The 27,500-nt window shown below is 39.2% G+C and overlaps 2 protein-coding genes across 7 annotated transcripts in view; both read left to right on the forward strand.

Annotated features, from left to right (window-relative positions):
- Positions 1 to 27,500, forward strand: part of LOC144974788 (uncharacterized) — a 109,940-nt gene that overhangs the window by 66,853 nt on the left and 15,587 nt on the right. For all 6 annotated transcript variants that reach the window (XM_078918045.1, XM_078918047.1, XM_078918049.1 and 3 more), the window contains one exon: positions 5,769 to 5,888. In XM_078918045.1, coding sequence (XP_078774171.1) covers positions 5,769 to 5,888 — 120 coding nt within the window. The remainder of the gene's footprint in view (positions 1 to 5,768; positions 5,889 to 27,500) is intronic.
- LOC144974787 (MFS-type transporter SLC18B1-like) lies at positions 15,995 to 19,619 on the forward strand. Its single transcript, XM_078918043.1, has one exon. It carries the CDS (start codon positions 16,159 to 16,161, stop codon positions 17,731 to 17,733), a length of 1,575 nt encoding a protein of 524 aa, XP_078774169.1. The 5' UTR covers positions 15,995 to 16,158; the 3' UTR covers positions 17,734 to 19,619.

Below are 27,500 nucleotides of genomic sequence, written 5' to 3' on the forward strand. Positions count from 1 at the left end.
GAAGCAACCAGAATTAATTCCCTTGATTAAGGAAACCACTCTATGGTTGTGGAGATTGTCGAACCTGGTACCTCCAAGTCGGGAGTCCCTTTCGGTAAACACTCGGCCACGGCGCCTCCACGTGACGTGGTTTATTGATTCATAGCATATTCTTTTGTTTCATAAGGATGTGTTTGGTAATGTGTTTTGTAAACCACTGAAGTGTTACGGGCTATGTCCATTAAAGTAGTAACATTCATGGTTACAACGTTACCATTAAAAACAATTTTTATTGTATACATATTCATTTTTTCATTGTTGAAAGACTATTTTTAGTGCAAAGTTACCTTGCCAATACCAAATGCCTAATGTCCAAACATAGTTTGTTGCCTGTTAGGCTCAGATACATTTTAGATGATTACTATGATTTTAACGTCCCGGTATCGCTTGTACAAATGTGACATTGTATCACATAATAGTCTTCTTTGTTTCTTGACTTTAATTCTTGTTACACCTTGTTTTGTAACAGGCATGAGGGTGGCGAAATGGAACTTGATATTATTGTTCATTTTCAAGGGTCATAGCTTTGTTGTAACGATTGTTTTATTTTGTTTTCTTCATAAAGGCCAAAAAAAACCATGACGTCAGCCGAGAGCAACGACTTTACCGTCAAAGACGAGATGGAGATCCTATTCGACGTGCTGTTTGTCTTTAAAAAGAACAAGACAAATACCAGAGCGACAAATCGAGTGGAAAGAAATAGTCCATAAAAGATAAGACACCAAGAGAACAAGGCAAACAGAGAAAGAATTGGATAAAAAATTATCACACACACACACTACAAACCTGAAACAGCAAAATCTTGATCTGAGTTACACTCCATCCTCACACTCAAAATCTCCACTCCAGTATGTTTCTCGTCAAAGATATCAAGCTACTAAAACAGGCTGTTCTCCTCTCTTTCTCATTCGAAAAAGAAATCCAAAAAGTACAAAAAGCGCTAGGACAGGTCATTAAAAAAACACAAACTTCCGTTGACACCCCGATCAAAAACTAGAAAACTTTTGAAAGATAGCAGAAAAAAAAACAAGAAAGGTGGCAAAAATTCAGTGAAAAGAACATTACAATATCATTTTGCACTCCTATAAGACATCAAACATTTGAGGAACAGAAGGCACATGTACAAATCCGTGAAACATTTGGCAGCTGGTATGACTCTCAAAAATATAAACTCTTTGAAAATTTCGGAAACGACGTCAAATGCCTCCAAAATTTCCAGATCTTGTCAAACAAATAGTACGAGATTTTTTCCTGAAAGGTGACACTTCTAAATTAGCTCCAAGAAAGACAAACGCAATAACAAGAAATAAAGTCAAGAAATAAAGAAGAATATTATGTGATACAATGTCACATTTGTACAAGTGATACATCTCTTGAAACCCATATGTGTCAATTTCTTCATTCTACCGAATTAAGCCATTTTGGTTTTTACTCCAAGAAAAAGGGACAGAGAAAAATGTGCATGTAAATAATGTGAAAACATTAACATGGTTGCTTCAGCGCTTTGGAGAAAAGGAGTCAAGAATGTTCAAAAATGTTGTTCGTCACATCAATTAAATTGCATTCATTTCTACAAAGTGATTTGAAGCAACGGGTTTTCAAAGGTAACGATGGAGACATGCCTGAAGTTGCACCGGTTGACTTACACAGTAACTCAAGTGATGAACAAGACCAAGATGACATAGACATTAAGGTGATGCCGACTGAAATCGATTACAATGGGTTTATCAAAAGATTTAATGAATACAAATCATTTGATGAAGTGGTTGATGAATGTGAAAATCAAGCATTACGTGTTTGTGGAATAGTTGGGGCCAGCAGAAGTGTAATCAAAAATCGCATTGGTATTGAGAACAGGTTTACACATTTCATTTCAAATGATATACCTAGATCTCTGTGTGATGGGAAACGGTTATTTTCAGTCAAGATGAGGGCCGATGGGGATTGCCTGCCTGCCTGTGGTGCAGTGTATGCATTTGGCAAAGACACACAAACAGACGAAATACAAATAAGATTTATACAAGAGCTGGCTTTACGCAAGGACCATTATTTAATTTGTCAGATCCAAACCTTACTTCACTCAATGACAACATCCAGACAGTTGTTGATTTTTTGTCACAAACTTGGATCATTATATTCCCGATGTTCACATAAGTGATAAAGATACCCTGGAAGAGATGTTCAAACTGGACGTTATGTCATTAAGTAAACCAAAATCATACATGGGTATGTGGCAGCTTCTTGCTCTTTCTAGTGTTTTAAAAATACATCTTTTGTCTGTTTATCCAAACATTCCGAACTGCCACAAAAGAGTTATCTTGAGTCAATTGATTCAACCTAGAGTTAAGTTAACAAACAATGTTGGTGCTCTTTTGTGGGTCTCTACTAACATAAGCCCCAAACCAGTGTATTGGCGCCATAACCATTTGGTCCCCTTCTGAGTTTCAATCACTAAGTGTATTGGATTTATAATCCTTTCGAATAAATATGTTGTAATTACTCATTCCTGTAACAGAAAACTCATTCCTGTTACGTCCACTCATTCCTGTTACACAAACTCATTCCTGTTAAGAATGACTATTTCATTTTTTTTCATGATAAATATAAATACTTGAAAGGAAATATTATTTGTGGTGGTTTAACACTTATATACCTAGACTATGGTAAACAATTTTTATTTTTGTCATTTTCCTTTAATTTTTTGGAGATGATGATTGCTCAAATAATATCCTTTGTTTTAAAAAACTGATTTATGAATGCCTTTTGTAAAACAATAAATGTCATTTTATTGTCAGAATTAGTATCAATGCTATGTGTTTATTGTTTTTCAATGTTTTATTTCAATAATTGTCCAAAAATGTGTTAACTTATGTAATGTGACATAATTTTATAAGCGTAACAGGAATGAGTCACATGTCGATCGTGATTCACAAATACTTGAAACTCATTAAGCCCTGTTATTACAATTTTATGTCGCATACATATCACAGAAAACACACAAAATAATGAGTATGTTGGAAATACTTGACTTTTTAAAAATTTGAAGACTCGAATTTGGCGTTTTTTTTGAAAACGGCCGATATAACCGAACCCTATTGAAACCCGAGCATTGAAACAATATTTAATGGCCTCCATGCCTCGAAAAGAAGACCGCATATTACGAGTATTATAACTTATAAATCTTGAGTTCGATTTCCGCTCTTTTGTCAAAAATACATCATCGAACGAATAAAGAACGAATAAACCGGGCAAACCGTTTCCAAATAATGGACGGAAAAGTTGATGGACTCTTTGTGAGGGGAAATGAAGTTATTTTGGAGTTGACCATTCGCTACCTATCGGAACAGATGATGATCCCAGCCAAATTATGGGCTTGTTGTTTTGGAAATACTTCTCAAACCAATCGGTAATGTTGAGGGGGGAAAATGTATATAATATATATATATATATACATACGCCATTATCTCTATCACCGCCCTTATGAAATACTTCTCCGACGAGCATAAAAGCGTATCCAGAGGAGACAAAGTGCTGGTTGCTGGGCAGACGTGACATCAGACTATTGAATCCTTTTAACCAGTAACTTTTTGGCCTATAAATAACGCTGGATTTTTTACAGACCCTCGAGTTGAGCTTTTATATAACGCAATATCCATTAAACTGGCTCAAAGGGTCCCTGACCCAACAGCAACACGTAACATAAAGAACAAGACATGACGCCTGTTAGAGGGTAATACAATTTTTCAACGCTGTAAACGGCCAGGTAAGGTACTGATTTTACGCCCGAGTACGATGAGCAATGACTCAACTATGCGCCGAGCGAGACTCGAACCCAGGACCTTCCCATCCGAAAGCGTGTGTCATGCCATTAGGCCACATAGACGCACATAGCCCGCTCGGACAAACCGAGATTGTTATTTACAAAGAATATAATGAAGGACGTTGATGTCACGTGATTAATTTTCACTAGATTTCCCCAATCAGACCAGACTGTAGATAGTATGCGCTTGGCTAAGAAGCTCCCAACTTTGCCATCCGGAAGTATAACGGACCAACACACAAAGCTTTGTGTAACCTTGAACGTTTATAGATAGTATGCAGATGACGTCACTCAGGCCTTTGTTATTGTTTTTGCCATCCGCGTTTGTGAGTTGTTCTCACTGAACTGTATTAACCAGACTATAAAAGTTCATGGTTACACATAGTTTGTGTGTTGGTCCGTTATACTTCCGGGTGGCAATGTTGTGAACTCCTTGGCCAAGTGCATTCTATCTATAGTCTGTTTAATACGGTTAAGTGAGAATTACTCATAAACGTGGATGGCACAAAACAATAACAAAGACCTGAGTGACGTCAACTCCATACCATCTATAGATAGTATGCGCTTGGCTAAGAAGATCACAACATTGCCATCCGGAAGTATAACGGACCAAAACACAAAACAATATGCAGCCATGAACGCTTATAGTCCGGTTAATGCAGTTTAGTTAGAACTACTCATAAACGCGGATGGCAAAAGACAATAACAAAGACCCGAGTGACGTCAACTTCATTCTATCTATAAGCGTTAGGTTAGACGATTGTACAGACATTCATAATTATTGAGTATTTTACTTAAATGCATACCATCGATGCTAACCCCGTGTGTGATTTGCTTAGTTTAGTACTTACCGCCATTGTTTACATTCGGACTGTCCGAGGCCCGTGGTTATGGTCCATTCCTCTTGGTGTTTTACACCTTACAGACAGGCGTCATGCCTCGTTCTACCTACGACATACTTTTTGACCCTTGAAAAGTGATTGGAGCACATTAACTGGATATTGTGCTTAATGTATAATAGAAGTTGTTTTGTTTTGGGTTGTTTTTTTTGTTGTTGTTTGTTTGTTTTTGTTTTTGTTTTGTTTTTTGTTTTGGGGGTGGGGGGGGGGTTGTTTCAATGTTTCTGTTTGTTTTTTTGGGGTTTTTTTTGGTTTTGTTTTTTTGCATTCTTCTATTGGGTGTTGGTTGTAGAGTATAGCGCACCTACTTGGAGAATCAAACATCATCATCATCATCATCATCATCATCATCATCATCATCATCATTATTATCATCATCATCATCATTATCATCATCATCATCATCAATCACCACCACTACCATCGATAAAACTACTGTCGTTATCACCGCTGCCACCATCTCGCTACCTGTCACCATTTTTCCTTCCCCACCCAGACATATCATCATTACCAGCACTACCATCGCCACCACAAATACAACCACCACCACGTCCTCCACCACCACCACCACCTCTACCACCACCACCACCTCTACCACCACCATCACCACCACGACCACCTCCTCCACCACCACCACGACCACCTCTACCACCACCACCATCACCTCTACCACCACCATCACCACTACCACCACCACCACCACCAACACCTCTACCACCACCATCACCTCCACCACCAGCAACAGCACAACCACTTCCTCCTCCACCGCCGCCACCACCACCACCACCTACCTCCCTAACTGTAACCATTTTCCCCTTTCCTACCGTAGTCCTAGCAGGCAGTAGCCAACGACAACCACATCATCATTACCATCACTACCACTAATACAACTTCCACCGCTACCTCAACCACTACCTCCACCACCACGACCACAACCACCGTTACCACCAGCACAATCCCCACCACCACCCACCTCCCTAACTGTACCCATTTTCCCTTTCCCACCACAGTCCCAGACGATGACCCTGGCGTCCAACAGCAGCAACCCAATCCTGAACCCCCACTTGGTGACGGACCACCCCACAGGAAGACAAGACCAAATCCTACAACAGCTGTCTTCCCTCAAACAGGTAAGGCCGATTTAGATCATGATCTGAACAAGTGTGTGTGTGTGTGTGTGTGTGTGTGTGTGTGTGTGTGTGTGTATGTGTGTGTGTGTGAAAGGTACCAGACACGGGAAGAAAGAAAAATACAAAAAACAAAAACATCCCGAAAGATCAGTCGACCTCAACTGGGTATCGAACCTCAGACATTCTGACAACAGGTCAGACGTGGTACCATTACACCTTAAGGCTCCTGATAGTTGGGAAAATTTTAATCCCGATATTCTTCATAAGGGTCGCTTTTTACGCTTTGAACCCTCGAGGGCACGATCTATAGAAGGAACTTAATTGGCATCACTCGGCTCTTTGTTTTTATTTTTAGACAGCCATTTTGGTGATTCGTTCTCACTAAATTCTATCAATCAGACACATAAACGTTCGAGCTTAAACGTAGAAGTAGTAGTAGTAGTAGTATTAGTAGTAGTAGTAGTAGTAGTAGTAGTAGTAGTAGTAGTAGTAGTAGTAGTAGTAGTGGTAGTAGTAGTAGTAGTAGTAGTAGTAGTAGTAGTAGTAGTAGTAGTAGTATAGTAGTAGTAGTAGTAGTAGTAGTAGTAGTGTAGTAGTAGTAGTAGTAGTAGTAGTAGTAGTAGTAGTAGTAGTAGTAGTAGTAGTAGTAGTAGTAGTAGTAGTAGTAGTAGTAGTAGTAGTAGTAGTAGTAGTAATAATAATAGTAGTAGTAGTAGTAGAATTAGCAACACACCAAATAGGAAAAGAATAACAGAATGGCCAGAACGCCCATCGACAAACCCCCACCTCCAATTTAAAAGAATGATAAGATAACACTGTTGTAAACATTTTGAAATAAAAAGTTTGGCCAGAAAAGTCGTCCTTCAAATATCGATCGATTAAAATGGCCATCTCGTCAAAAACTCTCAACACTGGGACTTCTTTTAAGTCTTCCTTGATGTCCCAGGTTTGAGAGTTTTGAAGAGATGAGGGTCATTTTGATCATTCCATATTTGAACGCCAAATTTTTTAACAGATGTTTTGTTGTTTTTTTTTTTTTTTTTTGGGGGGGGGGGGGGGGGGTTTCTGTTTTCAGATTTGCTTTATCGCAACCATTCAATCCCGTGACTTTTATTATCTTTGAACACACTTAATTTTCGTAGTGTTAAAAAAAAATAAGTAAAAAATTAAAAAAACAGGACCAAGAAAGTAAAAATGATTTTTGAAAATAAACCGAATCATTCGTTTCTGACTCACCATCGTAAGTCTTTTCCAGCATCGTGACCATCATCTTGTTTTTCTCTCATCACGTGCATAGAGCATGACATGGCCTTGTCACTATAGATAGAATGAAGATGACGTCACTCAGGGCGTTTTTGTTGTTTTTTTAGCCATCCGCGTTTATGAGTAATTCTCACTAAACTTTATTAACCGGACTATAAACGATTAAGGTTACACATAGTTTTGTGTGTTGATCCGTTATACTTCCGAATGGCAATGTTGTGAGCTTCTTCGCCAAGCGCATACTATCTATACCAAGTGCTATAGATAGTTCGAAGATGACGCCACTCGGCTCTTTGTTTTTATTTTTAGATAGCCATTTTGGTGATTCGTTCTCACTAAATTCTATCCATCAGACACATAAAAGTTCGAGCTTAAACGTAGAAGTAGTTGTAGTAAGTAGTAGTAGTAGTAGTAGTAGTAGTAGTAGTAGTAGTAGTAGTAGTAGTAGTAGTAGTAGTAGTAGTAGTAGAAGTAGTAGTAGTGGTAGTGGTAGTAGTAGTAGTAGTGGTAGTAGTAGTAGTAGTAGTAGTAGTAGTAGTAGTATGTAGTAGTAGTAGTAGCACAGTGGAATTAGCAACATACCATAGATAGTTCGAAGATGACGTCACTCAGGCCTTTGTTATTTTTTTTTGCTTGAGTGAGTTAACAATTATTGGTTTTGATTGTTTTGGTAGGTCAAACTGGCGAGTATTTGATCAAACCGGAAACTAGTAGATAGCAATAAAAAGTCGTTCCCGTCCACCTTGCCTTGTCCGCCGTCGTGCCTGCTTTAGACCGTCGCCATCGTTCTGACACTGACCAAAAAAATGACGTCAAAATGGTCTTTTGCCACAAAAGAAAACAAATCGTGAGTTGTATTCAATAGTTCAACCAATGAAATAACTCGTTTCCTTGAGCTCTACTAACGACAACTCACTAGACGCTACACAAATCTAAAAAATGACGTCAAACTGCCAGCCCTGGAGGGTTCTTGTGTCAGGCTATATAGATAGTATGCGCTTGGCTAAGAAGCTCATACCATTCCCATCCGGTAGTATAGATAGAATGCGCTTGGCCAAGGAGTTCACAACATTGCCATCCGGAAGTATAACGGACCAACACACAAACTCTGTGTAACCATGAACTTTTCTATTCTGGTTAATACAGTTTAGTGAGAACAACTCACAAACGCGGATGGCAAAAACAATAACAAAGGCCTGAGTGACGTCATCTGCATACTATCTATACTTCCGGATGGCAATGTTGTGAATTCCTTGGCCAAGCGCATTCTATCTATATGTATAGAAATAACCCTTATGTCCCAGTATTATGTTTGTTTGGCTAGCAAATGAAAACAAATGACAGAAAACGCTCTAAATCTAGATTATATTATTATTTAATATTAGTCCAAACATACGACTGTTTTTGGGTGACATGACCGACATGTACATATATTATGCAGGTCACATCCGAGCGCAATTGGCTTCAACAGTCATGACGTCCCTTCCCTCGTAATGACGCATGGTAATTTAGTTACTGGCTCTAAACCATGGCGGACGCCCTTATAAAATATTTCTCCGACGAGCATAAAAGTGTATCAAGAGGGAAAAAAACATTGTAAATGTGATCATGTTTTGACTTTTGTACATTCTGATCACATGACATATGAAAAGTTCTAGCCAGCATGAAGAATAAAAAGTACCAATTGCTGGGCGACGTGACATCAGGCTATTGAATCCAATTGGGGGCCTAATTTAACACTGTTGCGATGGACATAATGTTGCGTCTTTTTTTTTTTTTGGAGAGTTCCATAACAATGAGTCCATAATGATTTTTTGTTGTTTTTTTTTTAGTTTTCGGTTTTGTGTTTGATTCGTTTTCTTTTTTGTTGGGTTTTTTGTTTTTATTATTATTATTATTATTATTATTATTATTATTATTATTATTATTATTATTATTATTATTATTATTATTATTGTTATTATTTATTATTATTATTATTATTATTATTATTATTATTATTATTATTATTGTTACTATTATTATTATTATGATTATTAGTAGTAGTATTATTATTATTATTATTATTATTATTATTATTATTATTATTATTATTATTATTATTATTATTATTATTATTATTATTAATAGTAGTTGATGAAGGCCTAGGTGTGTGCTCGTGACTGGAAGTGTGTTAAATGCAATGATATTATGGTCAAAGAGTGTGTAGGTAGCAAAGTCAAATGTACCCCCGTTACCTACACACTCCTTGATAATGATATTGTAGTTTGTGCATTGCGGCGGGGAAAGACTTCATGTTAGCCGGACAATCTGTCGCATATTTTATGGCCCGTTTAGACGTACAGTTAATTCACCCACGGCCTGACGGATATACTTATGGCCCATTTAGACGTACAGTTAATTCACCCACGGCCTGACGGATATACTTATGGCCCATTTAGACGTACAGTTAATTCACCCACGGCCTGACGGATATACTTATGGCCCATTTAGACGTACAGTTAATTCACCCACGGCCTGACGGATATACTTATGGCCCATTTAGACATACAGTTAATTCACACACGGCCTGACGGATATATTTATGGCCCGTTTAGACGTACAGTTAATTCACCCACGGCCTGACGGATATACTTATGGCCCATTTAGACGTACAGTTAATTCACACACGGCCAGACAGATATACTTATGGCCCATTTAGACGTACAGTTAATTCACACACGGCCAGACAGATATACTTATGGCCCATTTAGACGTACAGTTAATTCACACACGGCCAGACAGATATACTTATGGCCCATTTAGACGTACAGTTAATTCACCCACGGCCTGACGGATATACTTATGGCCCATTTAGACGTACAGTTAATTCACACACGGCCAGACAGATATACTTATGGCCCATTTAGACGTATTTTTTCACCCAAGGCCAGACAGATATGTGTATGGCCCATTTAGACTTTTTTTTTTCACCCACGGCCTGACGGATATACTTATGCCTCATTCAGACGCAAAGTTTTTTCACCTACGGCCCGACGGATATACTTATGGCCCATTTAGACGTACAGTTAATTCACCCACGGCCAGACGGATATACTTATGGCCCATTTAGACGTTAAGTTTTTTCACCTACGGCCAGACGGATTCCCACATTTTGTGGATTTACTGACCAAAACTCGTGAAAACTGAGCATGTAAACGAGGAATTTCAATCTCGTTCGACTGATGTCCGCGCCGCCCTTGGAAGCTCCTGATATCTTGAGCCTCCTGATATTTTCCCGCCTTCGAGTTGACGGATCATCCAGGCCGAGTGACGTAGCTGTCGGTTTCTTTGATGTTGCTGCAGGCGGGGTTTAACCCTCCTTCCGCACTAGGACAAAACTGTCCCGGGACAAATTTGTCCTGTCCCGCTGGAGAAAACTTCTATTCAAAAGGGGTTCCGCACTAGGACAGGACTGTCCCAGGACACACCTGCGAGAATGCATTATATTTTTTTTACAAGATTCAAAAGTTTATTTGTAGGCAATTGCAACTCTAATAATTCACATTTTATGAATCAACATAAGATACGACATGACGATAATGATTTTTTACACTGTACAATGGGATTTGTTTATATAAGATTTATATAATCATGAAATATTCTTATAGCAAGAGTAATATTATTGCTACTGCTACTACTACTACTACGATTACTACTACTACTACTACTACTACTACTACTACTACTACTACTACTACTACTACTACTACTACTACTACCACTACCACTACTACTACTACTACTACTACTACTACTACTACTACTACTACTACTACTACTACTACTACTACTACCACTACCACGACTACTACTACTACTACTACTACTACTACTACTACTACTACTACTACTACTACTACTACTACTACTACTACTACTACTACTACAACAACACACAACAACAACAACTACTACTACTACTACTACTACTACTACTACTACTACTACTACTACTACTACTACTACTACTACCAGTAATGGATGAAATAGAGGTTGAATATTTCTGTGCTTTACTACGTGGGGAAAAAAGACAAATTGAAAGAGAAAACCATATTGGGTGCATCCTTTAATGACCCAAAGATTGCTCAAGGGCCAATTCCGTAGACTCTACGGTGATCTCCGATCTTATCTTAAAATGACTTTCTTGGAATCACCTCATTTTACCCAGGTGCAAATGAGTACCAGTTCGCTGATGAAAGTAATCGTTGACGGACTAGCATCATTCAAGAGGATAATAGAAAGTCAGCATGCTTCGTACCCGAAAGGCATTAGTTGAGTAAGTCACCTCGCCTAGCTCAATTTGCGGCGCTGCACTGCGGCTGACGCCTGGGTTATACCTCGTCCTAGCTAAATTTGCAGCGCTGCATTGCGGCTGACGCCTCGGTTATTCCAGTCTTACCCTGGAATAGACTCTCCAGAAAAATTTCCCCTATGGGATGAAAAAGGGAATTTTATTATTTTAAGTTTTAAACTGTTATCTGTCTGCTCAACGCCACAGAAACATGGATAAGTTCCGGATTTATAAGCTTAGGAGGCAAGATGGCCCATGGTTAGCGCGTTGTACTCTGGACTCAGAGGTTCTGTCTTCGATTCCGACCGAAGCCAATTTGTACTTTCTAGAGCAAGAAAATTTACTCCAATCACTCACTCCATTCAGTTGTAAAAGGGTACCTGTCAAGCTGGGATAGTAATCTGCGATAGACTACAGACTAGCGTCCCGTTCAAAGGTTTTCAAACAAATACGTTAATTGTCCGCTTCACGCTATTGAAACCGGAATAACTCCTGCACCATTGGCTACAAGGCTCTAAAGGACTTAATTTGTTATACAATGAGTCCAAGTGGCTCAGAAGGACTTACTTAAAATTATTTTCATTGAGAATTCCAGAAATAAATAACGATAAAGATAATTGATCCCACAAGTTACCAAATAGATGTGCGACCGGTTTTAGACACGTTACTGCTGTGTCACAAAGTGTGACATTTCTTAAATTATATTAATAAACATACGTTTTTAAATTGCCGAAAATGTTTATGTTGCTATGCCTTCTGCACGTGGTTTCATCACATAGAATTATTTTTTGAATTGTTCTTGCTTTTTTATATTCAGAATTGAAATAAATAAATAAATCATAACTGTGAAATTGAATGTAAGCTTCAGTTTAATATACGAAAACAGATAAAATGGACGTTTCGGGTTTCCCCTTCATCAACAACACATGATGAATTAAAAGCTACAGACGAATGAGATAATGTGGTAGTGGCGTTGTTAAGATGCATAAACAAAAACATTGATGGGCAGGAAATTGTATGCTACTTTGTGAGAAAGCGCGAATTAAAACAGAGCAATAGAAATTTATAAAAGGTGCGTACTTAATTATGTCAAAAGAGGAGAGGCGGGAAGGAACTGTGTAATGCAGTAAAGAAAGTGATCTAAAATAAAGTGTGGACTATTGTTGGAAAATAAATACAATGGAATTGGAAATAAATACAAAATATAAGGGATGTAGGTATTAATATATTAGTGGCATTAGCCGCAGCAGAAGCAACGGTAGAAATAGTGAGTTAGTATGTAGTAGTAGTGTAGTAGGTAGGTAGTAGTAGTAGTAGTAGTAGTAGTAGTAGTAGTAGTAGTAGTAGTAGTATTAGTAGTAGTAGTAGTAGTATAGTATGTAGTAGTAGTATGTAGTAAGTAGTAGTAGTAGTAGTAGTAAGTAGTAGTAGTAGTAGTAGTTAGTAGTGAAGTAAAGTAGTAGTAGTAGTATAGTATAGTATAGTAGTAGTAGTAGTAGTTGTAGTAGTAGTTAGTGTAGTAGTAGTTAGTAGTAGTAGTAGTAGTAGTAGTAAGTATAGTAGTAGTAGTAGTAGTTAGTAGTAGTAGTAGTTAGTAGTTAGTAGTATAGTAGTATGTAGTAGTGAGTAGTTAGTAGTAGTAGTAGTAGTAGTAGTAGTAGTATAGTAGTAGAGTAGTAGTAGTAGTAGTAAGTAGTGTAGTAGTAGTAGTATAGTAGTAGTAGTAGTAGTAGTAGTAGTAGTAGTAGTTAGTAGATAGTAGTAGTAGTATAGTAGTGTAGTAGTAGTAGTAGTAGTAGTAGTATAGTAGTAGTAGTAGTAGTAGTAGTAGTAGTAGTATAGTAGTAGTATGTAGTAGTAGTAGTAGTAGTAGTATAGTAGTAGTAGTAGTAGTAGTAGTAGTAGTAGTAGTAGTAGTAGTAGTAGTAGTAGTAGTAGTAGTAGTATAGTAGTAGTATAGTAGTAGTAGTAGTGTAGTAGTAGTAGTAGTAGTAGTAGTAGTAGTAGTAGTAGTAGTAGTATTAGTAGTAGTAGTAGTAGTAGTATAGTAGTATGTAGTAGTAGTAAGTAGTATAGTAGTAAGTAGTAGTTTAGTAGTAGTAAATAGTAGGTAGTAGTAGTAGTATATAGTAGTAGTAGTAGTAGTAGGGATGCAGGAAAATAAAGACAGGCATTTCATTTTGACACGGCGCCGTCAAGTCTGGGAAATTTTTTGTCCTAGTGCGGAAGTTGCTATATGTTTCTACTATCACAAACTATATGAACACGTACTGGGACAGTCCTGTCCGTTGATTTTGAGGCATTTCACAACGGCTTGGGACAACGGGACTGTTTTGTCCGTCCCATAGTGCGGAAGATTTCTCTAATCTATATGTTTTCAGATTTGAGTCCTGTCTAGTGCGGAAGAGGGTTAAATCGTTCCTAATGATTTTAAGAATAATTTTTAAATAAAAAAGTATTTGATTTTGTAATCTGCGACCCAAATTAGTCAAAATCATGCTGGAATCTAATATAATGCCGAATTACGAATTGTTCATTTAAAATTCGTTCCTAATGATTCAAGAATAATTTGTTAAATAAAAAAAATATTTAGATTTTCGTAATCTGCGACCCAAAATAAGTCAAAAATCATGCTGGGAATCTAATTAAGTGCCGAATTACGAAGTTCATTTATTAATTTATTTGTGCCCACGTGTCTGTGTGGTAAGTTTGTGTTGTGGCGGCGGTGCTGCTGGTGATGGTGGTGGTGGTGGTGTGTGTGTGTGTGTGTGTGTGTGTGTTAGTGTGTGTGTGTGTTTTGTTCGTGTAAATAGATGTATTTTCGACCCATCCCACTTTTTGGTTTAATAATAATAATGATGATGATGATGATAATAATAATAATAATAATAATAATAATAATAATAATAATAATAATAATAATAATAATAATAATAATAATAATAATAATAATAATATAATAGTAATAGTAATAATAATATTTGGACATTCATTTATATAATATATATATATATATATATATATATATATATATATATATATATATATAAAGAGAGAGAGAGAGAGAGAGAGAGAGAGAGAGAGAGAGAGAGAGAGAGAGAGAGAGTCGAACCAGGCCTTACTTGAGCGACATTTGTAGACTCCTTATCGCACCTCTCTCTTATGTTGTGGTTGACGATTTACGAGAGAGAGAGAGAGAGAGAGAGAGAGAGAGAGAGAGAGAGAGAGAGAGAGAGAGAGAGAGAGAGAGAGAGAGAGACCATGCTTTATCGTGCACGCACAATACACACAATACACAACACGCAGGGTAGTGTGTTAATCAGTTAACTGTCGTCCTCTGGAAACACACGTAGTTTAAATTTGACCAGAAAACACCTTCTTCCGATTCAAATGACCCTCATCTTGGAGGAGAGAAAAAAACGCCCAAACCTGGAACTTCGCGAAGTCTTCTTTAAGTCCCAGCTTTGAGAGTTTTTGCCATGATGAGGACATTTAAATTGCTCGATATTGGGAGGACGATTTTTCTGGCCAAATTGTTTTAATAAGTTTCTTTACCAGAGTACGACAGATAACAGGTTAAAGCTTAGTTGTACACGAGAGCCCCACAGAATTGTACTCTACGGGAGAATGTTTATCATATATACACAGACACAAAACACAAAGTGTGCTTTTCCATTTTTGCTGCACACGATAACAGAGTTGCCAGATTGGGCGATATACAGACACAAAACACAAAGTTGTTTTACTGTTTAGCTGCACATGAGGTGTTGGGTACGAAATGATCTATTTCCTTCCAGCAAGCGAGTGGTCCGGCCCAGACCTTGCAGCTCCCCTAAAGATTTTGAGGTTTCGACGAAAGGCGCTATATAAATATGCTTATTATTATTATTATTATTATTATTATTATTATTATTATTATTATTATTATTATTATTATTATTATTATTATTATTATATATATATATTATTTTAATAAAGGATGAGTGATCTAATTTTCAAAAACCACAATATCTCAATGACAACAAAACATAGGGTTTTGAAGGCCTATGTATGGTCAGTTTTATTATATGGCTGTGAAAGTTTGACAATTACAGAAGACATTTTGAAACGAGTGGAGTCGATAAATTTTCTTAAGAGTAGAAACGTTCATACAGAGAGAAACTAATGAATTTGTCCTTCGTTCGAAACCCAAATGAATTCATGATTCACGTATTGATCGTGCTTCCGGTGAGTGGTATGCATAGCCTAGACAACATTATTGAATATTTGCAACCTGTGAAACTAGTGGACATTGATTCGGAGGTTATTACGGAGCATAGGCTTCGTATATTCACTGATGTCGTCCAGACTTGGTTACATTTGAAGACCAAGAAGCCCTGACAAGTCTCCGCTGGTCATCGTTGGCCATTTTCTTATATTTCGGTTTTTTAATCGGACCAAGTATGTTGCTTTCTTCCTGACTAAGTCTAGCTACTCCGGTAGTAATTTTATAGGTTTTCGGGAGCTGATAACGATAGCAAGTGCTTTATTCAGTTCAATAACTGGGCTGTTTACTTCATTGGATACCCAAACGTTGCGGACGGTTTCAGTGATATTTGTTGTGATGGATTAAGGTTACACAACGAACCTGCTGAGTTCTTTGAAGTGTATTCTGGATAAATATTTTTTAACACAATGGCAGAATCAGAGGTAACCGCTGCAGGAGCTGTTGATTCAGAAAAAATGACATCGGTGAAACCCAAAGCAAGGAGCTTATCCGAAACGGATAAACGCTATCAACAGCACGTCAGCTTCACTGACCAACGAGATGAAGGGGGAATAAAAGAAGAAGATGAAGAAGCAGAAACATCTGGATTTAAAACGCTAATCTCTCTGTCTGGCCGGCGGAAATATACGCTCATTCTCATAACACTCGCCCAGTTTCTAGCGGGTGTCGCTTTTTCCTTGATGGGCCCGTTCTTCCCGACTGAAGCTGCTAAGAAAGGCATGGACATCGCCATTGTGGGTTTGGTTTTCGGAATCTTTGAGTTGATGGTATTCCTGACTGCACCCATCTACGGAAATTACTTAGTCCAACTCGGGCCTAGATTCGTGTTCATCGCAGGCATTTCCGTCGGCGGTTCTTGTAATATTTTATTCGGATTACTTCAATACTGCCCGGACGGCACCCCGTTCATCGTCATGGCATTTCTCGTACGAGTTGTGGAGTCTCTTGGATTCTCGGGTTTCACCACCTCCAGTTTTGCTATAGTTTCCAGCGAATTCCAGGATAATATTGGATTTACGTATGGAATTCTTGAAACCGGATCTGGCCTGGGTTTCATGCTGGGCCCAACGATTGGAGGAGCTCTTTTCGAGTTGGGAGGGTTCGGCGTTCCTTTCTATGTCGCCGGTGTGTTCGTTTTGTTAAACGCAGTGGCAGTGTATAAATTTCTTCCACAAGCAGAGAACGTTCCTTCCGGGCGCACTATGTCAATCTTCTCCTTGCTTCGGAACCCGATGATCATGATTCCCGGTCTGAGCGTGCTGTCGGGTGTGGTTGGCATCACGGCCTTCGACACATTATTCGCCAAACATTTGCAACCTTTGAATATCTCAGTGGCATTGATCGGGGTTATTTACGGAGCTACGGCTTTCGTATATTCAGTGATGTCGTCCATTTGGGGTTACATTTCAGACTCCAAGAGCATCCAAGCTCCGCTGCTCATCGTTGGACATTTCTTATTCGGTCTCGGGTTTTTCCTAATCGGACCAAGTATGTTGCTTCCCTTCCTGCACTACAGTCTAGCTACCATCCTGGTAGGGCTAACTTTTATAGGTTTTAGTCTTGGGAGTCTTTTGATTCCGGGTTTGAAGTGTATGCTGATTGGAGCCAATGAAATGGGTCTGAAGAACAACACGGACACGTACGCGATGGTATCCGGGCTTTTCAACTCTCTCTTCACCCTCGGTGGATTCATCGGTCCCACGGGAATCGGATATGTTGTCCAGAAGTTCGATTACCCGGTCGGGTACACTGTGGTTGGATGTTTGAACATTTTCATGATGCTGGTCATTGTCCTGCATTTCACGCGACGGAAAATCATGAGGAAAAGGAGGAGCGGATATTCCACCATCGGCGACACGGAGGCAGATCATCTGGCTTCCACCTCTGGCACACGTGAAGGCTCTGGGCCCTTGGACTCGGGGAGTTTCAGGATTCGGTCCGCCAGGAGACTGTCCCTGCCCGCATCTTTTGGATTACCTTAGCTCTAAAGGGGGATAATTTAAGAGCATTTACTGCTGGTATAGTATTCGTATTCGCTTTACAAGCAAATCGACCGCTTCTGATCCCGTATGCAGTCCTGTGTTTTATTTTTGAGCCTCCTGTCAATCCAGCATTGGTTGGGTAGCTGAGTTTGCCTGATATGGACAGAAGGTATTGTTCGATAGGTTAGCGTACTATTCAAACTGTCTACTTGTTTATTTTCTTGGTGAATCTCGGACACACGTTGTATTTAGTATTACCATCGGAAACACATGTAGTATTCAGTATTACTATCGGATACACATGTTGTATTTAGTATTACTATCGGATACACATGTTGTATTTAGTGTTGCCGTCGGATACACATGTTGTATTTAGTATTACCATCGGATACACATGTAATTAGTATTACCATCGGATACACATGTTGTATTTAGTATTACCATCGGATACCCTGGTTGCATTTTTTTTGTTTAAATGTGTAATCGTTTGGTTGAGTGGGATTCTGTGCTGGTGTCTGGATGAGACTTTTAGGTAATCTCAAAACTAAATACATTGATGGTATGCTCTTGGAATCTTCATCTGTTTCCTATTTGAACCTATTCCCCTTTGTCTTGCTTTTTCTGGGGTGCTTTAATTATAATTCTATAATTTGTTTTGACTATCCCAGTTTTTTTTCTTTTTATTGGCGCTGATATGACCTTTATGTGCTTCAGGCTTCATAAAACCCTTAAAAACAAACACATTTAATTATTTATTTGTTTATTTATTTATTTATTTATTTATCTATTTATTATTTATTAATTTATTTGCGTATTTATTTATTTATGAATAATAAACATGATAGTCGGTTTTAGGGACGCGATAAATGCAACGTTCAGATTTCTTGTTCTGTAGACGTGACATGAACACCTAATCTACAGCACCTACTATATCTTGGATGCTGGTTCGTCAGTTTTTTGGGTTTGTTTTAAATTTTTTATTTAACCCATAGAAAACCGATGGAAGAGAATTTTTTTCTATGTTTTTCAAACTTATTATTGGAGTATCTTTGATGGCGAACATCACGAAAACGTCATTTTGGCACAACCTTGGAATAAAAATAGATGGAAGGGGGATGACGTCATAATACTGAAGCCAACCGTTGGCCGCTTCCGCCATATTGGGTAGACCAAAACATTCCTTCGTTACGGCCGTAGTTACGGTGATTCACTCATCGGTGGAAATCGATATGATTGCCATAAGCTTTTGCTAAGCATCATGAAGTATTTCGTCATTAAACCCGTTTTTTCTACATTATTTCATTATCACATGTTTGATCATGAGGGGACTGAGAATCATTTGATTCTTCTACTAAAAGCAATAGCTGAGAAAGATATTCAGGTCAGGTATTTCTATGCTGGTAAACTGTACAGTGAACAATTGAAAAAGAAGCTAATGTGTAAAAGCCGTCAAGTTCTTAACAAATTTATTTTATTTACAGGGCAGTAACAATGTCATTATTAACTTGTGTGATTTTTTTAAAGAGGCAAATAGGTCTGTGTATAACCCTTTCCTGGCTAGGCTGGATTTCACGTCAAACATCATTCCATCAGCTACAGCTTTCACCTCGAGCACTCGGAGGGCTCGAGTCGCATCACAGGGGCTAATTTCTGAACTGTAGAGGTTTGAATGATGAATGACGTAAAATCCAGTCTCGCCATGACAGACTTCTGTAATAACTATTAATGATGAACAAGTAATGAAATTGCTGGGATTTTGGTTTTATTTTGAAATCTTATTGAATTATGATCAAACAATGAACCTTTTTGTGTGACCATGATATTTTGTGTAATAATGTCTTATTTTTTTGTCACTTCACACAAATAAATATAAAATGTAAATAGCATTTTGTGACTTAATTTTTGATGAATTATGGTAATTCATAGCTCTAGTAGCGGGGGTCCCGTTAGTTCAGTTGGTAGAGCATTGGACTGTCACGTCAAAGGTCTCGGGTTCGAGTCCCTTTGCAGCCAGAATTTTTATCCGGTTCCCCCTGTCCACCTAGCAGCAATTGGGTAGCTTACTCTACTACTGCTATAGCTGCAGTGGTACGTCCACATTTTAAGTTGTCACCATTAACCCTTTCATGGCTAGGTTTGAGTTGAACCGAACGAAAACCAAACGTACTTTTGTCTATACATGACTGATTTATGCAGTTTCACCTAGAGATAGTCCATGCGATGTGACTCGAGCGCGCTTTAGACTAATCTGTGATGAAAACTGTACAGGATCGACTCATATTTGACTTGAAATCTAATCTACTCGTAGCTGTGAAAGGATTAAGAATTGTGGTCGTGTAGTGGTGGCCTGATTTTTAATGTGATTCCTACCCCGAAACTTTGTGCTGTAAGAGTCAGCTAAAAGTGGTGGGTGGTTGGGAGGGCCTCAAGGAGATGTATCTATGCTTTCTTCTACTTTTATCCCCTTATCTTTTGTAACGTCTGCTCTCTGCCCTTGTCCTTGACCGAAATAGCTCAGTTGTGATTGGGTTCATGTGGGGTTTTCTGCTTTTGACGAGTATGACGCGGCCGGGAACCGAACCTCAGACCTCCTGGTTACGAAGCCAACGTTCTAACCAACTGAGCCACTGTGACCAGTAACAAGTAAAGATTGGTAGCGGATGACCGAATGGTCTACTTGCTGTTCTCTCTTCTTGGCCAAGCGAAATATGCCGTCTCGTGGCACGCAGGTTCGATTCCGACCGGATCCACTTCTTATTTTTCGATATATTTAATTCGAGCTTGCACTTCCATTACTTTCTGTGCGGTTGCTTGATATTTTACAAGTGTTTACTCATACTCATACTCCTCCCTTTTTCCTTATTCATGTCATAACCAACAAGCAAAGCAAATCGAACCGTGCGTAGTGATAGTGCTTTGGCTTCAGAATTAACGAAGAAAATAATTTGGCTAGCACTATTCAGTATCTGATACTGAATAGTGGTTTTGCACTATTCAGTATCTGATACTGAATAGTGGTTTTGCACTATTCAGTATCTGATACTGAATAGTGGTTTTGTACTATTCAGTATCTGATACTGAATAGTGGTTTTGCACTATTCAGTATCTGACACTGAATAGTGGTTTTGCACTATAATACGGTGTTTTTTTTTCCGAAACCCGACAAAGTTATGGGAAGAGGGCAGCTGTGGGAGTGAATCTCGGACTCAGTGAAGTGTACAACAGTGGGGAGTGAACCTGGGACTGGGTTTCAGCGGGTTTCGTAATAAAAAGCCGGACGACACCTGGCAATATCCGACAAAGTTATGGGACGTAGGCAGCAGCGTGTGTGTGTGTGTGTTGTGTAGAGGCTGAGGGGGGGGGGGAGGAGGGGGTGAAACTGAGATTCAGGGAAGTTTACACCAGTGGGGAGTGAACCTGGGACTCTGGGTTTTATAAAAAAGCAATAACAAATTGGGGGGGGGGATTACTTTTGTACGAAACCCGACAATATGCGGCAAAGAAGTGGAAAGTAGGCAACGCGTGGGGAGTGAACCTGGGACTCAGTGAAGTGTACACCAGTGGGGAGTGAACCTGAGACTATGGTTTTCGGCGAGCTTCAGCTAGTTTCATATAAAATCAATTACTTTTTTACAAAACCCGACGAAACCTTGCAATATCCAAGAAAGTTATGGGTAGTAGGCAACAGTGGGGAGTGAACCTGAGATTCGGGGAAGTGTACACCAGTGGGGAGTGAACCTGGGACTGGGTTTCGGCGGATTTTGTTATTTTAAAAAAGCAATTACTTTTTGTTTACGAAATGCGCCAAATGCCAACAAATTGGGGCAAAGTTATGGAAAGTAAGCAAATAATGGGGACTGAACCTGAGACTCAGGGAAGTGTACACCAGTAGGGAGTGAACCTGAGACTCTGGGTTTAGGCGAATTTCAGCGAGTTTCATATATAAGCAATTACTTTTTTATGAAACCCGACGAAACCTGGCAATATCCGACAAAGTTATTGAAGTAGGCAATAGTGGGGGGTGAACCTGAGATTCATGGAAGTATACACATGTGGGGAGTGAACCTGAGACTCTGGTTTTCGGCGGGTTTCAGCGAGTTTCATATAAATGCAATTACTTTTATACGAAACCCGGCAATATCCGACAAAGTTATGGGAGATTCAGGGAAGTGTACGCCAGTGGGGAGTGAACCTGAGACTCTGGTTTTCAGCGCGCTTCAGCGAGTTTCATATAAAAGCAATTACTTTTTTACGAAACCCGACGAAACCTGGCAATATCCGACAAAGATATTGAAGTAGGCAACAGTGGGGGGTGAACCTGAGATTCAGGGAAGTGTACACTTGTGGGGAGTGAACCTGGGACTCTGGATATTGTAAAAAGACAATACCAAGGGGAGGGGGAATTACTGTTTTACGAAACCCGCCAAAACCCGACAAAGTTATGGGAAGCAGGCAGCAGTGGGGAGTGAATCTGGGATTTGGACACAGATGAGGATTGAACCTGGGACTGCGAGAGGCTGATACCAGTGGACAGTGAGCTCAGAATGTACTTTTATTTCGAAACCTACCGAAATTATCAAAAGTTATGGAAGTGGGCACCATTGGGCAATGAACCGGGACTCAGGGAAGTGCACACTGGTTGAGAGTGAACCTGGGACTGTGAGAAGAGGATATCAGTGGAAATGAACCTGGGACTATGGGAGTTGGGTACCAGACGAGAATGAAGCAATTACTTTTTTACGAAACCCGCCAAAACCCACCGAAAAACCATAGACTTAGGTTTACTCCCCAATAGTGTACACTTCCCTGAGTCTCAGGTTCACTCCCCCACAGTTGCCTACTTTCTTTCCATAACTTTGTTGGGTTTCGTAAAAAAGTAATTGCTTTTTTGTTACGAAACCCAGTCCCAGGTTCACTCCCCAATGGTGTACACTTCCCTGAGTCCCAGGTTCACTCCCCACTGCTGCCTGCTTCCCCTAACTTTGTCAGGTTTCGGCGTGTTTCGGCAGGTTTCAGGTTTCGTAAAAAAAGAAACACCCCTAAAAATACCACGTGTATTCAGTAAATAGATGTCAATTGTAGTCTAATATTCAGTTTTCTTTTGATTTGCGTATTGATATGACCTTTTTAGATGTGTCTTCAGGCTTCATAAAACTCGTTTAGAAAAAATAACACATTTAATTATTTATTTGTTTTATTTATTTATGTTATCTATTTTTTATTTATTTATTTATTTGCGTATTTATTTTATTTATGAAATATATAAAGTCATGATAGGCGGTTTTAGGGACGCTATAAATGAACGTTCAGATTTCTTGTTACTGTAGACGTGACATGAACATCCTAATTCTACAGCTCACCTACTCATATCTTGGATGCTGGTTCGTCGAAGTTTTTTGGGTTTGTTTTAAAATTTTTTTTTAGATTTAACCCATAATAGTAGAACCGTATGAAGAGAATTTTTTTCTTACTGTTTTTTCAAATTATGATTTGGAGTAATCTTAGATGGCGTAACTTGTTCACGAAAAACGTTCATTTTGGCCACAAAACCTTTGGGAATAAAAATAGATGGAAGGGGGATGGATCGTCATAATTGACTGAGCAAACCGGTGCTCTCGCTTCCGCAATATTGGGTGACCGCAAAACTATTCCTTTCGTTACGCGCGGCCGTAGTTCGGTGATTCACTCATCGGTGGAAGAATCGATATGATTGCCATACGCTTTGCTAAGCACTCATGAATATTTTTCGTCATTTGTAAACCCGTTTTTTCCCGTTTTTTCTACGCATTATTTTCATTATCACAGTCTTGATCTTGATCGGGACTGAGAATCATTTTGGATTCTTCTATAAAAGCATATGACTGGAAAGATTATTCAGGTCAGGTATTCTATTATGCTGGTAAACTGTACATTGAACAATTGAATAAAAGGAAGTCTGGTGTGTAAAAGAGCTTACGTCAGAAGTTCTTAACAAATTTATTGTTTTAATTGACTAGGGCAGTGAACTAGGTCATTATTAACTTGTGTGATTTTTTAAAAAGGCAAATTGTCTGTTTTATAACCCTTTTCCTGCTAGGCGGATTTCACGTCAAACATCATTCCATCAGCTACAGCTTTCACTCAGCACTCGGGGGGCTCGAGTCGCATCACAGGGGCTAATTTCTGAACTGTAGAGGATTGAATGATGAATGAGCTAAAATCCAGTCTCGCCATGACAGACTTCTGTAATAACTATTAATGATGAACAAGTAATGAAATTGCTGGGAATTTGGTTTTATTTGAAATCTTATTGAATTATGATCAAACAATGAACCTTTTTGTGTGACCATGATATTTTGTGTAATTTAATGTCTTATTTTTTTTGTCACTTCACACAAATAAATATAAAATGTAAATAGCATTTTTTTGACTTAATTTTTGATGAATTATGGTAATTCATAGCTCTAGTAGCGGGGGTCCCGTTAGTTCAGTTGGTAGAGCATTGGGACTGTCACGTCAAAGGTCTCGGGTTCGAGTCCCTTTGCAGCCAGAATTTTTATCCGGTTCCCCCTGTCCACCTAGCAGCAATTGGGTAGCTTACTTTTACTACTGCTATAGCTGCAGTGGTACGTCCACATTTTAAGTTGTCACCATTAACCCTTTCATGGCTAGGTTTGAGTTGAACCGAACAAAAACCCAAAAACGTACTTTTGTCTATACATGACTGATTTATGAAAGTTTCACCTAGAGATAGTCCATGCGATGCGACTCGAGCGCGCTTTAGACTAATCATTGATGAAAACTGTACAGGATCGACTCATATTGACTTGAAATCTAATCTACTCGTAGCTGTGAAAGGATTAAGAATTGTGGTCGTGTAGTGGTGGCCTGATTTTTAATGTGATTCCTACCCCGAAACTTTGTGCTGTAAGAGTCAGCTAAAAGTGGTGGGTGGTTGGGAGGGCCTCAAGGAGATGTATCTATGTTTCTTCTACTTTTATCCCCTTATCTTTTGTAACGTTGCTCCCCTGCCCTTGTCCTTGACCGAAATAGCTCGGTTTGTGATTGGGTTCATGGGGGGTTTTCTGCTTTGACGAGTATGACGCGGCCGGGAACCGAACCTCAGACCTCCTGTTACGAAGCCAACGTTCTAACCAACTGAGCCACTGTGACCAGTAACAAGTAAAGTTTGGGTAGCGGATGACCGAATTGGTCTACTTGCTGTTCTCTCTTCTTGGCCAAGCGAAAAAATGCCGTCTCGTGGCACGCAGGTTCGATTCCGACCGGATCCACTTCTTATTTTTCGATATATTTAATTCGAGCTTGCACTTCCATTACTTTCTGTGCGGTTGCTGATATTTTACAAGTGTTTACTCATACTCATACTCCTCCCTTTTTCCTTATTCATGTCATAACCAACAAGCAAAGCAAATCGAACCGTGCGTAGTGATAGTGCTTTGGCTTCAGAATTAACGAAGAAAATAATTTGGCTAGCACTATTCAGTATCTGATACTGAATAGTGGTTTTGCACTATTCAGTATCTGATACTGAATAGTGGGTTTTTGCACTATTCAGTATCTGATACTGAATAGTGGTTTTGTACTATTCAGTATCTGATTTCTGAATAGTGGTTTTGCACTATTCAGTATCTGACACTGAATAGTGGTTTTGCACTATAATACGTTTTGTGTTTTTTTTTCCGAAACCCGACAAAGTTATGGGAAGAGGGCAGCTGTGGGAGTGAATCTCGGACTCAGTGAAGTGTACAACAGTGGGGAGTGAACCTGGACTGGGTTTCAGCGGGTTTCGTAATAAAAAGCCGGACGACACCTGGCAATATCCGACAAAGTTATGGACGTAGGCAGCAGCGTGTGTGTGGGGTGTGTGTAGAGGCTGAGGGGGGGGGAGGGGAGGGGGTGAAACTGAGATTCAGGAAGTTTACACCAGTGGGGAGTGAACCTGGGACTCTGGTTTTATAAAAAGCATATAACAAATTGGGGGGGGGGGATTACTTTCGTACGAAACCCGACAATATGCGGCAAAGAAGTGGAAAGTAGCAACGCGTGGGGAGTGAACCTGGACTCAGTGAGTGTGACACCAGTGGGAGTGAACCTGAGACTATGGTTTTCGGCGAGCTTCAGCTAGTTTCATATAAAATCAATTACTTTTTTTACAAAACCCGACGAAACCTTGCAATATCCAAGAATGTTATGGGAGTAGTAGGCAAACAGTGGGGAGTGAACCTGAGATTCGGGGAAGTGTACACCATTGGGAGTTTAACCCGGGGCTGGGTTTCGGCGGATTTTGTTTTTTAAAAAAGCAATTATTTTTGTTTACGAAATGCGCCAAATGCCAACAAATTGGGGCAAAGTTATGGAAAGTAAGCAAATAATGGGACTGAACCTGAGATCAGGAAGTGTACACCAGTAGGGAGTGAACCCGAGACTCTGGTTTAGGCAATTTCAGCGAGTTTTTATATTAAGCAATTACTTTTTATGAAACCCGACAAAACTGGCAATATCCGACAAAGTTATTGAAGTAGGCAAAAGTGGGGGGTGAACCTGAGATTTATGGAATAACACATGTGGGGAGTGAACCTGAGACACTGGTTTTCGCGGGTTTCAGCGAGTTTCAATAAATTTCAATTACTTTTATACGAAACCCGGCAATATCCGACAAAGTTATGGTGATTCAGGGAATGTACGGGACAGTGGGAGTGAACCTGAGACTCTGTTTTTCAGCACGCTTCAGCGAGTTTCATATAAAAGCAATTACTTTTTTTCGAAACCCGACGAAACCTGGCAATATCCGACAAAGAATTGAAGTAGGCAACAGTGGGGGGTGAACCTGAGATTCAGGGAAGTGTACACTTGTGGGGAGTGAACCTGGGACTCTGGATATTGTAAAAAGACAATACCAAGGGGGAGGGGAATTACTGTTTTACGAAACCCGCCAAAACCCGACAAAGTTATGGGAAGCAGGCAGCAGTGGGAGTGAATCTGGGATTTGGACACAGATGAGGATTGAACCTGGGACTGCGAGAGGCTGATACCAGTGGACAGTGAGCTCAGAATGTACTTTTATTTCGAAACCTACCGAAATTATCAAAAGTTATGGGAAGTGGGCACCATTGGGCAATGAACCGGGACTCAGGGAAGTGCACACTGGTTGAGAGTGAACCTGGGACTGTGAGAAGAGGATATCAGTGGAAATGAACCTGGGACTATGGGAGTTGGGTACCAGACGAGAATGAAGCAATTACTTTTTTACGAAACCCGCCAAAACCCACCGAAAAACCATAGACTTAGGTTTACTCCCCAATAGTGTACACTTCCCTGAGTCTCAGGTTCACTCCCCCACAGTTGCCTACTTTCTTTCCATAACTTTGTTGGGTTTCGTAAAAAAGTAATTGCTTTTTTGTTACGAAACCCAGTCCCAGGTTCACTCCCCAATGGTGTACACTTCCCTGAGTCCCAGGTTCACTCCCCACTGCTGCCTGCTTCCCCTAACTTTGTCAGGTTTCGGCGTGTTTCGGCAGGTTTCAGGTTTCGTAAAAAAAGAAACACCCCTAAAAAATACCACGTGTATTCAGTAAATAGATGTCAATTGTAGTCTAATATTCAGTATCTGTTTAAATTATTATTATTATTATTATTATTATTATTATATATTATTATTATTATTATATTATTATTATTATTATTATTATTATTATTATTATTATTATTATTATTATTATTATTATTATTATTATTATTATTATTATTAGACGTCTATTATTATTATT

Source organism: Berghia stephanieae, chromosome 6 (assembly GCF_034508935.2).
Source record: "Berghia stephanieae isolate SIO BIC M18660-M18661 chromosome 6, UCSD_Bste_1.3, whole genome shotgun sequence".
Lineage (NCBI taxonomy): Eukaryota > Metazoa > Mollusca > Gastropoda > Nudibranchia > Aeolidiidae > Berghia > Berghia stephanieae.

Coding starts and splice junctions, on each gene's coding strand:
- LOC144974787 (XM_078918043.1), top strand. CDS start 16,159: ATGGCAGAATCAGAGGTAACCGCTGCAGGAGCTGTTGATTCAGAAAAA.